The 17,832-nt window shown below is 24.8% G+C and overlaps 1 protein-coding gene across 1 annotated transcript in view; it reads left to right on the top strand.

Annotated features, from left to right (window-relative positions):
• LOC101498122 (putative F-box protein At3g16210) overlaps nucleotides 1–16,070 on the top strand; it is a 28,285-nt gene extending 12,215 nt beyond the window's left edge. The window contains exon 4 of the mRNA XM_004509794.4: nucleotides 15,842–16,070. Within this exon, the coding sequence (XP_004509851.2) occupies nucleotides 15,842–16,070 (229 nt within the window). The remainder of the gene's footprint in view (nucleotides 1–15,841) is intronic.
• Nucleotides 16,071–17,832: the final 1,762 nt, after the last annotated feature.

The following is a 17,832-nucleotide window of genomic DNA, read 5'->3' as shown; positions in this document are numbered from 1 at the left end:
CAATGTCTTGATTTCCTTGTTTATCTTCTCTTCTCATCAGAGGATGCATCACAAATATTTAAGGTTCGTGACGAGGATCCGCACACTTAAATAAATTTATTGACGTAATAAATTGTTCCTACAAAATAATTTTTGTTAAACTGAAATGTACTTTTTGTCCCTCAATTTTGTCCAAAATGATCTTTTAGTCCCCTTATTTCTAAAAACGGATTTTTCGTCCCCCATATTTGTGAGTTGGATAGAAATTTTCCATGTCATTATTTGTGTAAAGTAATCAATTTAATTTATATAATAAATATTAAAAACCAATTTATTTTATTTATATATTAAAATATTTTGAATTAAAATTTTAAATTAAAAGGTTTAAATAATAAAATATTTAAATTTAATTTAATTTTTTTAATAATTTAAATTTTAAAATATATTGATATTAAATAAATACAATTTATTTATTTTATTTTTAATATTAAATTTTTTTACATTTTTAATATTATTTAATATTTATTTTATATAGATATATATTAAAAAATTAAAAATAAATTTATTTTATTTTATTTGTAAATTAAAATATTTAAAATTAAAACTAAAACTAAAATTTGAAATATTTAAATAAAATATTTAAAATTGATTTATTTTATTCAATATAATTTAAAATTTTAAAATATTTAGCCAAAACATTTAATATATTACTTATTTTATATTTCATAGTTTAATATATAAATAAAATAAATAATAAAATAAATTACAACAATGATGACATGAAAATCATTTTATCTATGGGACAAATGTCATCTAAGTGTGGAGAACCAAGAAATTGGTTTTAGAAATAAAATTGTGGGGATCCAAAAAAATCCTAAGAATTAGTTAATAGGGGGACCAAGAAACTGGTTTTAGAAATAAAGAGATTGAAAGTTCATTTTTTGACAAAATAGAAGGACATAAAATGAATTTAAAGTTTTTTATTATCATAAAAAAAAAAGTCATTGTTATTTAAACCAACTTGATTCTATAATATAGTTTCAAATAGCTTTAGCATGTCTTTTCCTACACATGTACATGCATGCATTACATGAAGTGCTTCATATTCTAGGGTGAGACTTAGGTTAAATTAATTTAAAGTGCATTTGGAAGAAATAATTAAAATATTTAGGGAATTAAAATTCTAAATAGTTTAAATGTTTCAATTGAATTATATTCATTTATAACTTTTTTTGTTTCAATAGAGTGGTTGTTTATTTAAAATCAAGTCATTTTTATAAACTTCAAAATTTTGGGGTAAATATATAAATATTTAAAGGAAAGTGGTTAAAAGTGAAACTTTTTGTGCCAAAACTAAATTTTGAAAAAGTCGATGGGGCCAATTTATAAAATAAAAAATGTACAAGGGCCTATTACAAAATTTTAAAATTTATATGACTTATTGGCAAAATTTGAAAAGTTCTGGGGAACCAATTTATAATATTATAAGGACTAATTTACAAACTTTGATGAATATGGGGACAAATTTATAACTTTGAAAAATATGAATCATTTTAAGATTCATATTTTATAAGGTAATTAGGGAATTTTAAATTTATTTGGATTTTTGGATGGTATTTAAAATCTCTAAATTTAACTTTAATAATATACCTCATGAAATTCATTTATTTTAAAAATTCTCAAAATTTATTATCTAAAACAAGGTAGTTTATATAGAAGAATTTAAATTATCCTTGAAAACTACGTTTCTTGTAAAATTATCTCATCTAAATATTCTAAGTTCAAAATAAACTTTTATATCGGTTCAAAATAACATTGTAAATTGGTTTTTGTTGCATAATAATTGTAGAATTAAGTTATATAAAAAATAGAGAGTTTTTAAATGGCTTATGAAATCAATTTTAAAAAACACTTTTTACATTTGTTAGTATAGAGCCCTTGGGCAAATTCTTAGGTTGACCACTTTGATAATTGGTCTACCAATGACTAGTACTTGAAAATTATTTAAAAAGAATGACAACCACAAATATTTTTTCATGAAAGTAGAAGCTTTGTTCTGGAGCCTGTGAATATGTTTTGATTGATGTTTGTTTAAAAATAATAAGAGAAAACAAATATGAGTCTCTCAAAATTGAACTCGAGCAACAAGCATCAATAAAATAATTGTTTCAACCGTAAAAACAAAGAGAGTCGTGAATTTCTTCTTTAAAAGAGTATATTCGATCATCATTAGAATTTTAAACATTGATTTACGATATACTATATTTGTATTGTAGTCCACTGAAGCACTCATCCAATCCATATACTTACAAAAATGAATAAACAATTTACTATCTTCTATTATCTATCTAAAGAATAGAAAACACTGCCAAAAAACCCAAAATAACATCATTTAAAAAATTAACATAAACATTTTATAGGGGTAAATAAGTCATTTTGACTTTTGACTTTTATATATTTTTTTTCTAAACACTTCTCTTCCATCTTTTATCTTTTTCAATTTTTGTTATTATTTTTCTCTTTTCACTTCTCTTCTCTTTCTTACATTTTTTATTGCTTTATTATTTTTCATATTTTCACTTATATTCTCTATCGGATTCTCTCTTCTAAACTCTCACTCTTTTTTTACCATTACTATTTTTTCTCTTTCTATTTATTCTTCAACTTTTATGATCTTCTCACATTTTCTTAAACCATTTTCTTATTTGCACTTCTTTTTAGAACGTTCTTCTAACACCCTAAATTTTATGATAAACTATTTTATTAATTAAATAAGATTTTAAATAATTAATTTGATGTTAAAATTATTATAAAATATATGTTAATAAATTTTGTGATTAATTTTCGTTATATGGATGTTTTCTATGATGTGCTAGTTTGATACACATTATATTCAATGAGCGATATAAATAATAAATATTTTATTTTATTATATTATATATTTTTTTTAAAAGCAATAGTATTTTAGTGTATTAATTAAATATGTACTTAATTATATTTATTTGATTCTAAATATATTTTATTTTAATTATTTATTTTATAAATTATTATCTTGAGATAGTGGTAATATTGTGTTTGATTTTCTTTATTTTTATATACTTATTATGATATTGTGATTATATATAGTATGACTTAGTAATTAATATAAAGTGTTGATTTTATACTTATTTATTTTATAATTTTGAATATTCTCTAATGATGATAGTATTTTAATGTAAGTATTTTAAATAAAAAAATATCATTAAGGTGATTATTTTGAATATGAGAGTTTTGATTATTAATATATTTTAAAAGATTAATTAATTTATTTTATAAAATATTAGTTTGAAAATATTAACAAATTTTAGTAATTAAATTATGTTAAAACAAAATGTTAAAATATAAGTTTTAGTAATTATTGGTTTTATTTAAAAATAAATAAAGGGACCAATGGGTTTTACTAAGCCTAATTGTTAATAAAATAAAACAACCAAAAAAGAAAAAAAAAAAAAGAAAAAAATAGATTGGACGGGCAACTCTGGAACAAACACAACAACAACTTATCATTTGGCACCGGTGATCGATAACTGTTCCAAAAAAGTTTCATTTGGTTATCGTCTAAATTTCAGTATGTTGTTTTACTCATTTAACTATTCAATTAAACACAATTTTTCAGATTTTTAACAACCCGAATTTCTCCCTAAAATCCCCGATTTCTCCGTTTACAGAATTCGTTATTTTGCACCGTTCTTCTTCACCGTAAGTCCGATTTTAGTGAAACCAACGCCAAAGCGATCGTGTAAAAAGTGGCTATATTATCCACTGATTGGTTTTTTTTATTTATGGTAATTTTCCTTAACCGAATTTCGAAATATAGTTTTTAGATTATTTTCTCATAATTTATTTTTGACGTTTACCCATAAATTGTCTAGTTAGATCGATTGAAGGACAAAAAGTCAAAGAACAAAGATTGTTTTATCAAGGAATCATACTCATGTGTGAAAGCGTCGAAATAAGGTAAGGGGTGAGACAGCGTCTAAATTGATGAGTATAATATATTGTGAGATGAACGGGAAAACCGTATTTTCCAATGATTCATCCGGGGCTCGCTACGTGTGGCAGTAGCCCTTTGAGTGATAAATTAATTAATGTGCAAATAAGAAAATTGTGATATTAAAATGTGGAATAGAAATATTTATAAGGTGTTGATTGATTTAATTTCGTTAAATGTGTGATATTTGATATTATTGTGATATTTGATATCATTGTGATAATTGATTTCAAATGAATTTGGTGCATATATTTGATTAAACGAGTTTATGTGAATGCAGTGTATAATGTAAGTTTATTTAATGATGATGTGTGATTTATGATATAAATCTGTGATATGTTTATGTGATGATAATGATGATGTTTGATTGATGATAGTGATTCTATAAAATTGTGATGAGTTTATTTGATGAGATATGATTAGTGATAGTGATATTGTGAATTTGCGATGAGAATATTGAAGTAACTCCATAGTTGGTGAAATCATTTTGATTTCAATTTGTGTTTGAGATGACGGTCTTAATGGAGTATCATAGGCCAACAAGGGAAGAAAATAAATATTGAGAATTTGTGAAGTGGAGATTATTTTGTCATCATATAGGTAGGGCCTGACAAGCCTAGTGATTCCGGGGAAGTACAACTGAATGAGCCTGATTGTGGCGGTCTGCTGTTGAGCCTTACGGCAAGATTGTTAGACCTTGGAGGTATTCCTGTGGGGAATTCCTAGGTGACTTGGAGGTAGCACTCCAAATGTCGGGAGCTACCACGCAACACACGTTTACCTCGACTGTCACGTATATGTGTCTCGGGTTGAGTTGAGGGGATCTATGAGGACAGGGCCAATTTAAATTGTCCGTCCACCGGGATGGTGGCATAGTATCAAGCCTCCTAACCAAGTACTTCAGAGTTAGAATGGTACCACATTGTGAAGTAGAGTCTAAACTCATGCATAACATTGCATTTTCTTTTGATTGTTTTGTTGTGAAATTGCAGTTATTACAGGTTAATGAGTCTCGAAGTTCAAGTTTGGGAGAAATCTCGCTCTGATAGGTGATACTGGGAATTAAGAGTTGTAATGTATATTTTACTTATGTTATTATAAATGATTTTTTATATGAAAACTTAGTACGAGTAAGTCTTGGGAATGAAATCAAGAAATTCTAGTTAAATCAAGTTCATTGATATTCTACTGTTTTAATTGAGAAACAAAGTTGAATTGTTATATGTGTATTTAGAGAAACGTGATATCTTAAATTAGATATTAAAGTTTTTATTCTCTTTAATAGATTTTCTTTATCCGCTGCAAGTTTTCTTCAAATAATTTAGTATATATTATTATAAATGTTATTTCTGGGTTTAGGGTGTCACAGTTTTTCTTTAAACTCATAACATTTTTCCTTAAGTCTTGAAAGAATCTTGGGCACAAAGGTTAAGTATAGTTGTCGGAACAGTGTTGTGTCAGAATCGGGTACATAAGTCATGTTAACAATGTTTTTCGTAGTGTACTTGAATGTTTTGTACTTGCTTCTAACTAATAAACCCGAAGATCAAAACTGGAGGTCAATCTAAATGTGTTTTTTGCAATTTTGGGCGAGTTATGTGCGAATTTTAATAATCTAAAACATGCATTTAGTGATCCTAAACCAATTCATTTTGTCTCTTGTCTTTAATAAGACAACTCTAATATTATGCAAATATTATATCATCAATCTGATTTGACATTCTTTGACCAATCTTCCAGATCATTTTATTCTTCTAAAAAGTGTGTTATTGTATTGTTGTGTACATGAGATCGGTTCAGAATTGATGATGAAATCAATCTTGATTAATTAAAAATAACCACGTGGTCTTATATAAATATGAATACTTTAACATATCATAAATTAACTTTTTTTTTTGTCTAAATAAATAACTTAAAAGCACAAGTTAATAATTAATAAATTTAAAATCATAGCATTGAATTGTTTCACTAAGACACTAAAAACATTATTTTCTAACATCCTGAATTCATTTGTGAACAAATCATCTCAAAAGTTTAAATATATCACTGAATTAGTTTCATACTATTCATATGAAATGTAGATGTGTATGTTAGAAAACTTACGAATTTAATTTCACCTCAAAAGGACTTGTATAACTAAAGATATGGTTAATTTCCTAAGTAATGGCCAAACTGGATATAACATAGATAAAGAACTGATATTTCATTCATTAAAGAGTAGTATTATTTGGACATTAAATTTAAGACATTGTATACTGACACCATATACAAATACAATACAAGCATAGTGAATATGTGTACAATTTAAAGTATTCATATGAAATGTAGATGTGTATGTTAGAAAACTTACGAATTTAATTTCACCTCAAAAGGACTTGTATAACTAAAGATATGGTTAATTTCCTAAGTAATGGTCAAACTGGATATAACATAGATAAAGAACTGATATTTCATTCATTAAAGAGTAGTATTATTTGGACATTAAATTTAAGACATTGTATACTGACACCATATACAAATACAATACAAGCATAGTGAATATGTGTACAATTTAAAGAGTCAGTTGAGGAGAGAGAAAAATTATTAAACAATTAAAAATCGTATTCTTGTACGGTATCTAACATCAAAATTTAGTATATACAAATCATTTCTCATCATCAAATATTAAACATTTTAGAAAATTAATTTAGACTTTTGCCTAAACATGAAGGCTAAATATAAATTTTTTTTTCTTTCAATAACTCTTATTTAAATTTTATTATAAAATATTTTCTTTTTAAAATTATACATCGAATATTATTAAGTCATCTTTGTAAATGAAAATTTCTTTAAAGAAATTCAAGTTTGCAAAGACGATTTTTTTAAGAAAATTTTTTGAAACAAAAAAAAAAATCAATTTTTGTTTTAAATTAACAAAAAAAGTCGCCTTTACAAATTTAAATTTTCTTAAAAAAGTCGTCATTTACAAAGACAACTTATAAAAAAAATATTTTTAAATATAATTTAAAAAAAAGTAATTTAATAATTTTTTTAAATAAAAGATAATAAAAAGAAACCCAAATATATATTCACCTCAAAAGGACTTGTATAACTAAAGATATGGTTAATTTCCTAAGTAATGGCCAAACTGGATATAACATAGATAAAGAACTGATATTTCATTCATTAAAGAGTAGTATTATTTGGACATTAAATTTAAGACATTGTATACTGACACCATATACAAATACAATACAAGCATAGTGAATATGTGTACAATTTAAAGAGTCAGTTGAGGAGAGAGAAAAATTATTAAACAATTAAAAATCGTATTCTTGTACGGTATCTAACATCAAAATTTAGTATATACAAATCATTTCTCATCATCAAATATTAAACATTTTAGAAAATTAATTTAGACTTTTGCCTAAACATGAAGGCTAAATATAAATTTTTTTTTCTTTCAATAACTCTTATTTAAATTTTATTATAAAATATTTTCTTTTTAAAATTATACATCGAATATTATTAAGTCATCTTTGTAAATGGAAACTTCTTTAAAGAAATTCGAGTTTGCAAAGACGATTTTTTTAAGAAAATTTTTTGAAACAAAAAAAAAAATCAATTTTTGTTTTAAATTAACAAAAAAAGTCGCCTTTACAAATTTAAATTTTCTTAAAAAAGTCGTCATTTACAAAGACAACTTATAAAAAAAATATTTTTAAATATAATTTAAAAAAAAGTAATTTAATAATTTTTTTAAATAAAAGATAATAAAAAGAAACCCAAATATATATGACTTAGCTTTCAAAAGCAAATGAAATCAACTTGATTTAGCATCACTCTAGGTATAATTATAGCACCATAAGAAGGTCAAATAAACTCATGACAAAAGAAGAAGTATATATCTATATTAATATTAATACAAGTTTGTGGATCCATCATCCATCTATTGAACTTCTTTCATGCATGTGATTCTCTCCACCAAACTATCTTCAAATTAGTTGATGTGTCAACTCCTCCTTATTCTAAACAATTACATTGATTCATTTTTATCAATTAATTGCGGACTACTACATATGACTAAAAAGGCTATACTAATTTTCTTATAACCGTGCCAATAGGTGGCCTCCTATTTCGAAACTTTAAACAAAATCAAATCAACAATTATAATATGAAATTATAACAAAATATGCATACACACACATATTATATATATATATATATATGATTTTTGAAGTTATATATAAATATAACATAAATATGTCAATATTTATTATATAAAATTATAAGCATAATACTAGAGAATAAATGAATATATAATTTATAACATAAAACCTGCCCATAAAATTAACATTTTATAACATTGAAATTACACTTAATATAATACACGAGAATGAAAAATTTTTAACACAGAAATTACAACTATAACACATTAATGAATATTTTATAACAATAAAGATTGAAAAATATGTGTTGGATTTTTAAAATTTCAATTGATGAATACAACATAAAATTTTATTTTATATTAAAATTTTAAATTATAAATTTGCAATATAAACACAAAAAAGTGTTTGCAAACGCAATGATAAAGAGAGAGAAAAAATATGAACAAAAATATATTAGTTTAGTTAAGTTTTTATAATTTTTCTCCTAAAATTTGAAACAAATCAACAAAGAACAAGTTAATTTAGTTTGGTTAAATTGGATTGACATTTTTTAAAATAAAAAAAAATTATTTTAAAAAATTTAAAAAAACTTTTTCAAAAACTATTTTTTGTGAGGTCATATTGGTTTAGTTTTTATATCGCTATACGAAACTCTTGACATATACAATTGGAATTTTATATCACTATTTTTTTAATTTAAAATTTTTTTCATTATTTCTTATAGACTATTTTTCTTTTAAATTGTTGAGACATTGGGATAGTGAAACTATCCATGTTCCAACAAAGCTCCCTTATTAATTACACTTAATAAATATTTTTATTATTATTTTTTCAACAGAATATAACAATAACAATTATTTAAACAATACTGACATATAAATATAGTAATTATTCTTTTTGAGTGAAACTAACTTATACAAAGTACGAGTCACATACACTAGTACGTGGTAATATAAATATAACATCGATAAATTATCAAATTAATTGACACTTGACTTTTTAGGATGTTCTCAAATAAGTTCTTAAGATTATTCAAAATAGTCCATGAATCTATCAAACATTATTTATATAAGTCATTTTGTCAAATTGTGTACAACTAAACTGTCAAATTAGTCACTATATTTAACCACTTACTATCAATTAGGTCTATGTATTAAACAATTTACTATCAATTTCAAACAATACTACTGAATTTGTAATTTGGTCTTTATATTTAACCACTTATCATCAAAAGAGTTGGTATGAGTAATATTTGACACAATCAATAATGCTTTTGAAATATTTATACTCTCATATATCTATTTGAGACGATCCTACAAAGTCATAGATCAATTTGACGGTTTAACAAGTGAGTAGATACCTCTGACAAAATGAAAAATTAATTTTACATGGACAAAAATTGGATTAGACTCATATTACGGGGACCAAAAGCACTATTAACCCAATTTTTTTAATTGACGGTTCATATCAATTAAATCTTATAAAATAATGGTATTCAAAATGATAAGCCCGCAAGTGTACAGTATTATCGCGTAGTAAAAATTATCATTCTCATATAAAGACTTTGTTATAAGTATCAATCTCTCTTTACTATGATGATTTGCTAAATGATGATTGTTGATAGTGATTTTTTATTCATTAAAATTCACAATAAAAATAAAGTATTGAGATTGTAGTTTTTCACAATGATGAATACAATAAAACTAATCTTCTCCAAATTATGAGTCTTAAACTCTTAAAAATCAGATAAATAATTATAACTAATGTTTTCTTTCAAAGAGACAAAGTGTATTTTAAACTAATAACCAACCTATTCTTATGATTGATGTATTAGCAAAATCCATTAAGAGAAACTATCTTTCATGATTTCAAGAAAACCAATATCTATTTTCATGATTTGATTCTCTTATTCAATCTTGTGGGTCAGATATCAAATTCACTTTTTAGTAATCATTTGATATTCAAGTGCAAACATGATTTTTATCTGAATTAGATTAAAAGATCAATACCCGTGAGAAAAAGAAAGAAATAGAAATTGTTAGAGATCCATCATTAAAAATCCTACAATCCCAAGAAAAGGAGATCTACTCACACATGATCATAATAGAATCAAAGCATAAATATAAAAACATTGGAATTGTAAAAGAACAAAATAAATAGAAAATATTGAATATTATTAAAACTATAAATTTGTTAGAGAACTACAAGAACAAAACAAGAGTTTTATGAGTAGGAATATGTGTCAAAAGTATTTTTGTTCTTTTTATAGTCCCAAGTGTCTTTATGTGCTTTAATTACAAAAAAAAAACATCATAATTTCATAGAAGATAAACAGCTCAACAGTAGAAGTCGGGAATATTACATCCGTAATGGCCATTATGGTCAAACAGTAATCTCTATTGCATTGGAGTGGAAAATGTTCACCTTTACCTCGTTCAATTATTAAGGGCATAATAATCATTACAATCAAGTCTTAATTCTTGTTGGAACTAGTTTTTTCTTCCATTTGTTTGATCTTAATGGACTGTGACTGCACCATTTGACTTAATGACTTTTCACTTATTCTTTTACTTCTCCTATCAATCAAAACAAAAGATAGTGAAATAGAACTGAAACCAAATTAAAAACATCATATTAACCTATCAAACAAAGCTATAAAGATAGATAAATTCTTGCTTATCACAAAACTATGTGTTTTTTAAAATCACAAATATCATAACAGTGTAATCGCCTCCATAAAAAAACCTAACCCCTCACTTCTTTTTTAGCCATCAAAGAAGTGGTTTATAATTATTTTTTGGATATGAAATTACCTTTCCAAGACATTTTTTTTCTCTCCTTTTATTTAAAAAAGTTAATACCACGTAGATTTAATTTTCTTTCGTGTTTTATTTATGATTTCATTATTTAGTGCAAGATTGTGTTGTTGGTCATCTTGATATGACGTTATTTTTTTTTTTAATCTTTGTGTGATATTCTTAGAATCAAAGATAATTGTTACTATTATTAGCAACCTCTTCACGCATCAAAATACTACCAAATTTATAGATAATTTGGACAAATCATATTTCACATAAAAGTTGATTTTAATTTGAAGTTCAAAAAATAATCTGCAATAGAGAAGATATAAAGACCATAGAATCTCAACTTAAGTTACTGGTTTGTTTGTCTTTGGCTATGGATGAAAAAACATTTATGATTGAATTATTGGATGTAAATTTTGGCTGAATTTAATCCATTTGTTTTCTAATCTATGCAATGCTGTTTTATCTCACTATTAATGAAATATTGTTTTTTTGTTTTTTTTTTTTGTAAAAAAGATGTTTTAAATGCGTCACTAATATCATCTTCCTATTAATGCATGATGATTTTATTACATAAGAATCTTTCTAGCTGAGTGATTTTCAATAGAAATAAGAAAAATATATTGTCCTTTTATTAATTTTCTTTTCTGTTTTGATATAAAGATTTATATACATATATTTTTCTTCTGAAAAAAAAAGAATTCAAATCCTAATTAATATTTTCATACAAATAAATCATGGATGTTTATAAAATTAACCTGATGTATCATAATTCGGAATCCAATAATCCTAACAACATGTTATGCTAGTGTTTGTATACCTAATTTGTTGGTTGTGATCCAAGAGGGAAAACGGTATTCTAATGGAAGCTCATGGCCTAATTAATTATATTAAATATCATAAACAGTATCAAAACAAAATGTAGCTAAAACAAGATCATAATTACAAAATCAGTTGCCTATTGGTCCCATTTAATTAATAAATTTAAGAGACGTATAAGTAGAGGCAACTACAAAAAATGTGGTGTTCATCGAAAAACTTAAATAAGTTGTTAATTTCTATAAAATTTTAAATTATATTTTTTAGTTTTTATAAAAAAAATTATATTTTTTAACTCTTATAAAATTATCATGTATTCATTTTTAGTTTCTAAAATATCAATATATATTTTTAAATAATTTTTGCAATTATATTTAGAATATTATAAAAAAAATTAATAAAATTTAAAATTTTTGAGATCAATAAATTAAATATAAATTTTTCAAATACTATAAAATTAAGATAAAAATAATGAAAATATAGACTAAATATCAAATATTAAACCCAATTTTTTATAGAATAACTTTTTACAATGTTATCAACATGACTCCTAGTAACTCAAAAACAAAGAATCTATTGTCCGATTTCCCTCACGACAAATGTGTCTAACTAAAAATTAATTCAAGCCACTCAAAACGGCGTAGATATGAGAAATCAAATTGAAACATGAGTGTGCTGAATGACAATCCTCTATAAAATGGAGTGCAATAACATTCGAAAAATACTCAAGCATAATAATAATAATAATAATAATAATAATAATAATAATAATAATAATAATAATAATAATAATAATAGTAATAATAATAATAATAATAATAATAATAATAATATTAATATTAATAATAATAATAATAATAATAATAATAATAATAATAATAATAGTCAAATATAGTCAAAATACCTTACCTTAAGCACAATAATTTATTATTTGATTTAGAGCTTAAAGAAATATTAATATATCTTATTATCAAATATATTTGCTCTTGGTGACTAACATCAAGAGTACAATCAAGTATTATTGAAAAATACTTTGTTTGTTTGATTTTTCTAACGATTTCATTTTTAATTACAAAATCAAGCAAAACATTAACTCATTTATATGTTATGCCCAAGATAATAAAAGTGAACCTTATCATCTATAATATGTGTAACATGATCTTAGACAGTTGGGTCAAATTCAACTAACATTTAAACTAAACCCAAAAAATTTCCATTGATATGTCATATAATCTCTCATTATAACCACGAAAGGTCAAACTATGTTTAACAAGGAATTTCATTATTAAAATAATTATTTTTAAAACATTTTTTCAAAGTTCCTTTTCCTTTACGGTTAGTCGTTTTATAATAGTTTGACAATTTTTTAGCCTTTGACACAACTTATACCAAGTGGTCATATTTTTAACACGATTCATGCTTATCACATGTTCTCTAAGTCTTTCAATAATATCTATGTCAAGCTCTTTTGAATAAACAAGTCAATCTCACACTTCTCTCTGTTTGATAAAACTCTGGTATATCAATTAACTGTAAAAGTCTATTCGAATTATCCTTATGACCCTTTACAATAGAAAAATATTTTTAAGACATTTCATAACTAAAAATCAATCATTTTAAAATCAAGAGCATCCCAATTTCTTAGGTCAAATAGTACCATCATAAATAAATAAAAAAATCAGTAATGAGTTCATAAAATCTAAAACTCTAACATCAGATTAAATCATAATAGATAATGAGTTTTTAAAATCAATAAATATACAATTTCAAACATATTGAGTTCCTAAATCAGTAAATCACAAAACTTGAACATGAAGAATACCCTAGCATCAAGATTCTAACCTTTGGGCTTTGGTGTGTCACATACTCATAATGGTGGGTGTGAAATGGAGATGATAGTTGAGAGAAAATAGATTGAGTCTTATAGAAGATAGTATCTATTTAGAAAATGAATATTTATTTTGAGTATAAGGTACAAATATAAAATTTTAGAGTGATCATTATACAAAATTAAGGATATAAATACAATCTATCAAAGGTGAAGTATACTATAACAAAAATTAGATGCCTTCCCTAATTGGAGGTCCTGTGCGAATGTTCTAGTCGCACAGGATTATAGCCGATTCTGGATTTTATGAAGGAGGTAAAAGATTTAGTTTATGCTACTAAAAAATCTCCATTCCGTAGCTAATTACTAATTACTATCACTTATCTATAAAGAAATAGGGGTATTTGTCTAAAGATATTATTAATGTATATGAAAATTTGACAAGGATCTTATATCGAGGAAGGAAAAAGTCTTAAAAGTGGGTGTTATACTCCCTCCGCCTCCTAATAATAGACTTTTTTGAAAAAGAAAATTGTCACTAAATAATCGATCCTTTCAATTTTCAAAAAAATATTAAAAGCAATATGTCCTTTGTCCTTGAAATCTTCATAATCTTTGGAGTAATTGTTTGAGAATTATCATAGACTTTCACTTTAGATTGTCACACATTTATCGTGAAGGTAACTCTTGTGTTGATAAATTAACTAATATGGGCTTTAATGAGGATGAGTTATTTGATGGGATGTGATACCAAATTATATTAGGAAAGATTCTTTTTTAACAAACTTGATCTTTCTAACTTTTGTTTCCATTAGACTATGCCTCTAGTCTTTTCCTATTTTTGGTTGCTTTTGTTGCACTTTTTTTTTTCTTTGTCATGGTGTTATCCTTTAGGATTTTTCTAATAAAATTTTTAGCGAGACAATTATACACATTTGACATATTTGTTTTCTTAAGTTTTTGTCTAGTCTCCAAGGTCTCTTATTTTTCTTTTTTCTATTATATTTAATTAGGGTGTTTTTCTAACTTCACATGTCTGTCGTTGATTTTTGTTGAAATCTTAAAAATAAAAAGAAAAAAAAAAAAATAGACAAAAACATCTTTAAGAAGCATGAAACAAGCACACATTGACAACTTCAACGTTAATATTACTTTAGAAAAAAACTTTCAAATTTAACATATTAAGTAAATCTCCTTAGTCTTAGAATCTCTTTGGTAAAAATTAGGTGATCTCAGATAAACTATATGATAGCTGTTAAATTAATTGAAGTATTTGATAAAGTTAACATTCAATTAACTTAAAAATATAAATGACATTATTTATTAAAAATAAATTTTATATCAATTAATATTTAAAAAAAATTAAAAATAGTAATTAAAAATTATTGATTATATATATATATATATATTGATTTAATTAGTTTATTTATTTTAAAATATGAATTATTCTAAAATTTAATTGATTTATAAATAATATAAAATTGTATTAAATAAATTATTAAAAAATATTATTTACAATATTAAAGGTTAAATTGCCATAAAAATAATAAATTATAAACAATAACTTCGTAAACATTATAAACTATAAATTAAATAAGTGTTATATATATATATTTCTGTCTTTTCCTTATCAAATATAAATCTTATAAATTAGCTTATGTGTTTTGTGAAATATAATTGATATTAAGTTATACAGCGATTATTAAAAGGAGTATTGAATTCCTTGCTAAAAAAGTAGGAGTATTAAACTCCAATGTGTGACGGCTGGCGCGAGCGTGTGAGCCAAGTAGGGAGATAGAGAAGCTGTCAGACACGTGCGTGGGCCGCTTCAGGCCAAACATCAGGCTGGGCCCACTTCCCCAAACACGCCAAACTAAGTCTACTAAACCAACCGTGCGATAACCAAATCAAAACTCTACAACTCGGCTTCAAATCAATCAACTCGGCTCGGCGCACATGGCCCGATTCCACAACTCTTTAATTCCCCATACCTTTTTTCCAACATCCATTTATACCCCCTTTCCATTGCTCATTTCATGCCCTCATTCTTCATTCAACTATCTTCTTCTTTTTTTTTTCTTCCTCTCTCAACTTTGCTATCTTCTTTTTTTTTATTTCTAAAACCCTAGTCACATTTTTGTATGTATTATAATTAATTTATTTTTTTATTAATAAAGTGTGAAGGCACATATACATTATTTTTTAATAAATTAATTTTTGATGGGTTGCAAAGATTTGTCAAAAGTGAAGTGGAGGAGGAGAAGGAGGAAGGAGTTAGTTGGGAGGAAGATGAAGAAATTGCAAAGGATAATTCCGGGAGGCGGCGGGTTGAAGGCGGACCGCCTTTTTCTTCAGACGGCGGAGCACATCTTGCAATTGAGGTTGCAACTAAATGCATTGCAGGCTCTTACCAAGATCTTCAACGCCTGATTATTACAAACCTTAATTACCACGGTTTATAAAGTTTGTATCATTATTTATTATATTATCATCATTATTTATATATACCTTCCTAAATCCTTTTCTAATATTTTTGAAGTGTAATTTGATATCTTCACTTTTTTTAGTATATATATACATATGAGCTTTGAAATAGAGGACTTTTTGTTTAATTGGAGTTTCCTTGGCTAATCTTGTGTTTTAATATTGTCTTTGCATCATTCATTTCTTATGCAGTATGAAGTGTCTTATTCTTTTGTAGAAAGTAATAAGCATTTTAGATGGTCATCTAATTTTGTAACTATTAAACACATAATCTCTTGTGTTTATTTATAAACAAAAATGAATTAATAGATTTAAAACTAAATAGATTTTCTTCCATTTGCTTATTTTTGTTTATAAATAAAAACAAAGTAGTAAAATTTAGATTAATTGTTTAAGCCGTCAAACATCAAACATTTCAAATGATAGGTGATTTTACGCTATTCTTCATTAGTGTATATAAATTAATAATTGTACCTTTAAAATTACATTAACAATTATATTATATATTTGAAGAATATGAACTTTTCTTCTTCTTTTATTTTTTGTGGAAGAAGAACACCGATTATTTAATTTCATGATTTCAGACTTTTTGTTGCTGTGGTATAGTCAGTATCAGTAACGGACAAATGTCCTTTACTCTCACCTTCAAAATCATTTTTTGGTGACGTGGTTGTATATTTTTTTTATACTAGTTGTTAACTCTAAACTTTTATTTTTCTTTCAAATTCCTTTGAATATTGGAGCTAGCTCAACCACTTTTTCTTAACTTTAAGACAAATTCACCTATTACTGTCTAAAAATAATGGTTATATTTACGAAAAAATTTTGTTTAAAAAACTTATTTTGACTTTTAAAATAGTTTTGATTATTTTTTTAATTGTATTCTTTAATTTAAATTATTATTCTCTACTTTAATTGCATCTAATTGTATTCTTTACTTTTTCACTTTCATTTTGAATTTTTAGGTCAGCTGCAGTCTATATTACACATACAGGGATTGCTCAAAGCGTTATTTATGTGTGTGTGTATATAGTTATAGTTCATCATTAAGCTTAAGATGAAGTACTAGCTATAGTCAACAAAAAAGAAGCAATGGTCAATAAAAAATAGAAGAGTTTAATTAATAATTAACACATGGGTATGGAGAATTCGCCATGTTGATCACAGAGGCAAAGCTAAAATGATAAGGAAAGAAGGGAGAAGGATCACAGCATTAATTTTGACCAATTAAGACAGTCTTAATTTAACTGCTGACCAGTCAACAAACAATATGATCATTTAAATACATAAATATTATGAATAGTGATTAACATGCTTTAAATTTTTTTTTAATGTAATAAAAGAATAATTGCATTACTCAAATTAGTATTATTATTTTTCCTTTTTTTTATATTAGTAGAGACGATAAATTTTAATATAATTATTAACTCACACATATGTGAAGTTTTGGATTCAAACTTGAAACAAGATGTCTCACCTAACAATATCAACATTTGCTAGGACTTAACGACATTATTGTTTTTCCTTTAATTGTGTATCTATTGTATCTTAATTATATATATATAAAAGAAGGGGCTATTTTTTCCAATACCTTTTTTTTAAATTTTTTTATCAAAATACTCTATTTTCAAAACTATATACCAAAATACCTTATTTTTTAAAGCACCTACAAGTCGTCTTTATAAATGGCGACTTCTTTAAGGAAACTCACGTTTGTAAAAGCGATTTTTTAAAGGAATA

The sequence above is a fragment of the Cicer arietinum genome, chromosome 7, assembly GCF_000331145.2.
Source record: "Cicer arietinum cultivar CDC Frontier isolate Library 1 chromosome 7, Cicar.CDCFrontier_v2.0, whole genome shotgun sequence".
NCBI classification, from domain to species: Eukaryota; Viridiplantae; Streptophyta; class Magnoliopsida; order Fabales; family Fabaceae; genus Cicer; species Cicer arietinum.
The sequence above is the reverse complement of the archived record's forward strand: the minus strand, read 5'-3'. Positions and strand labels throughout refer to the sequence as shown.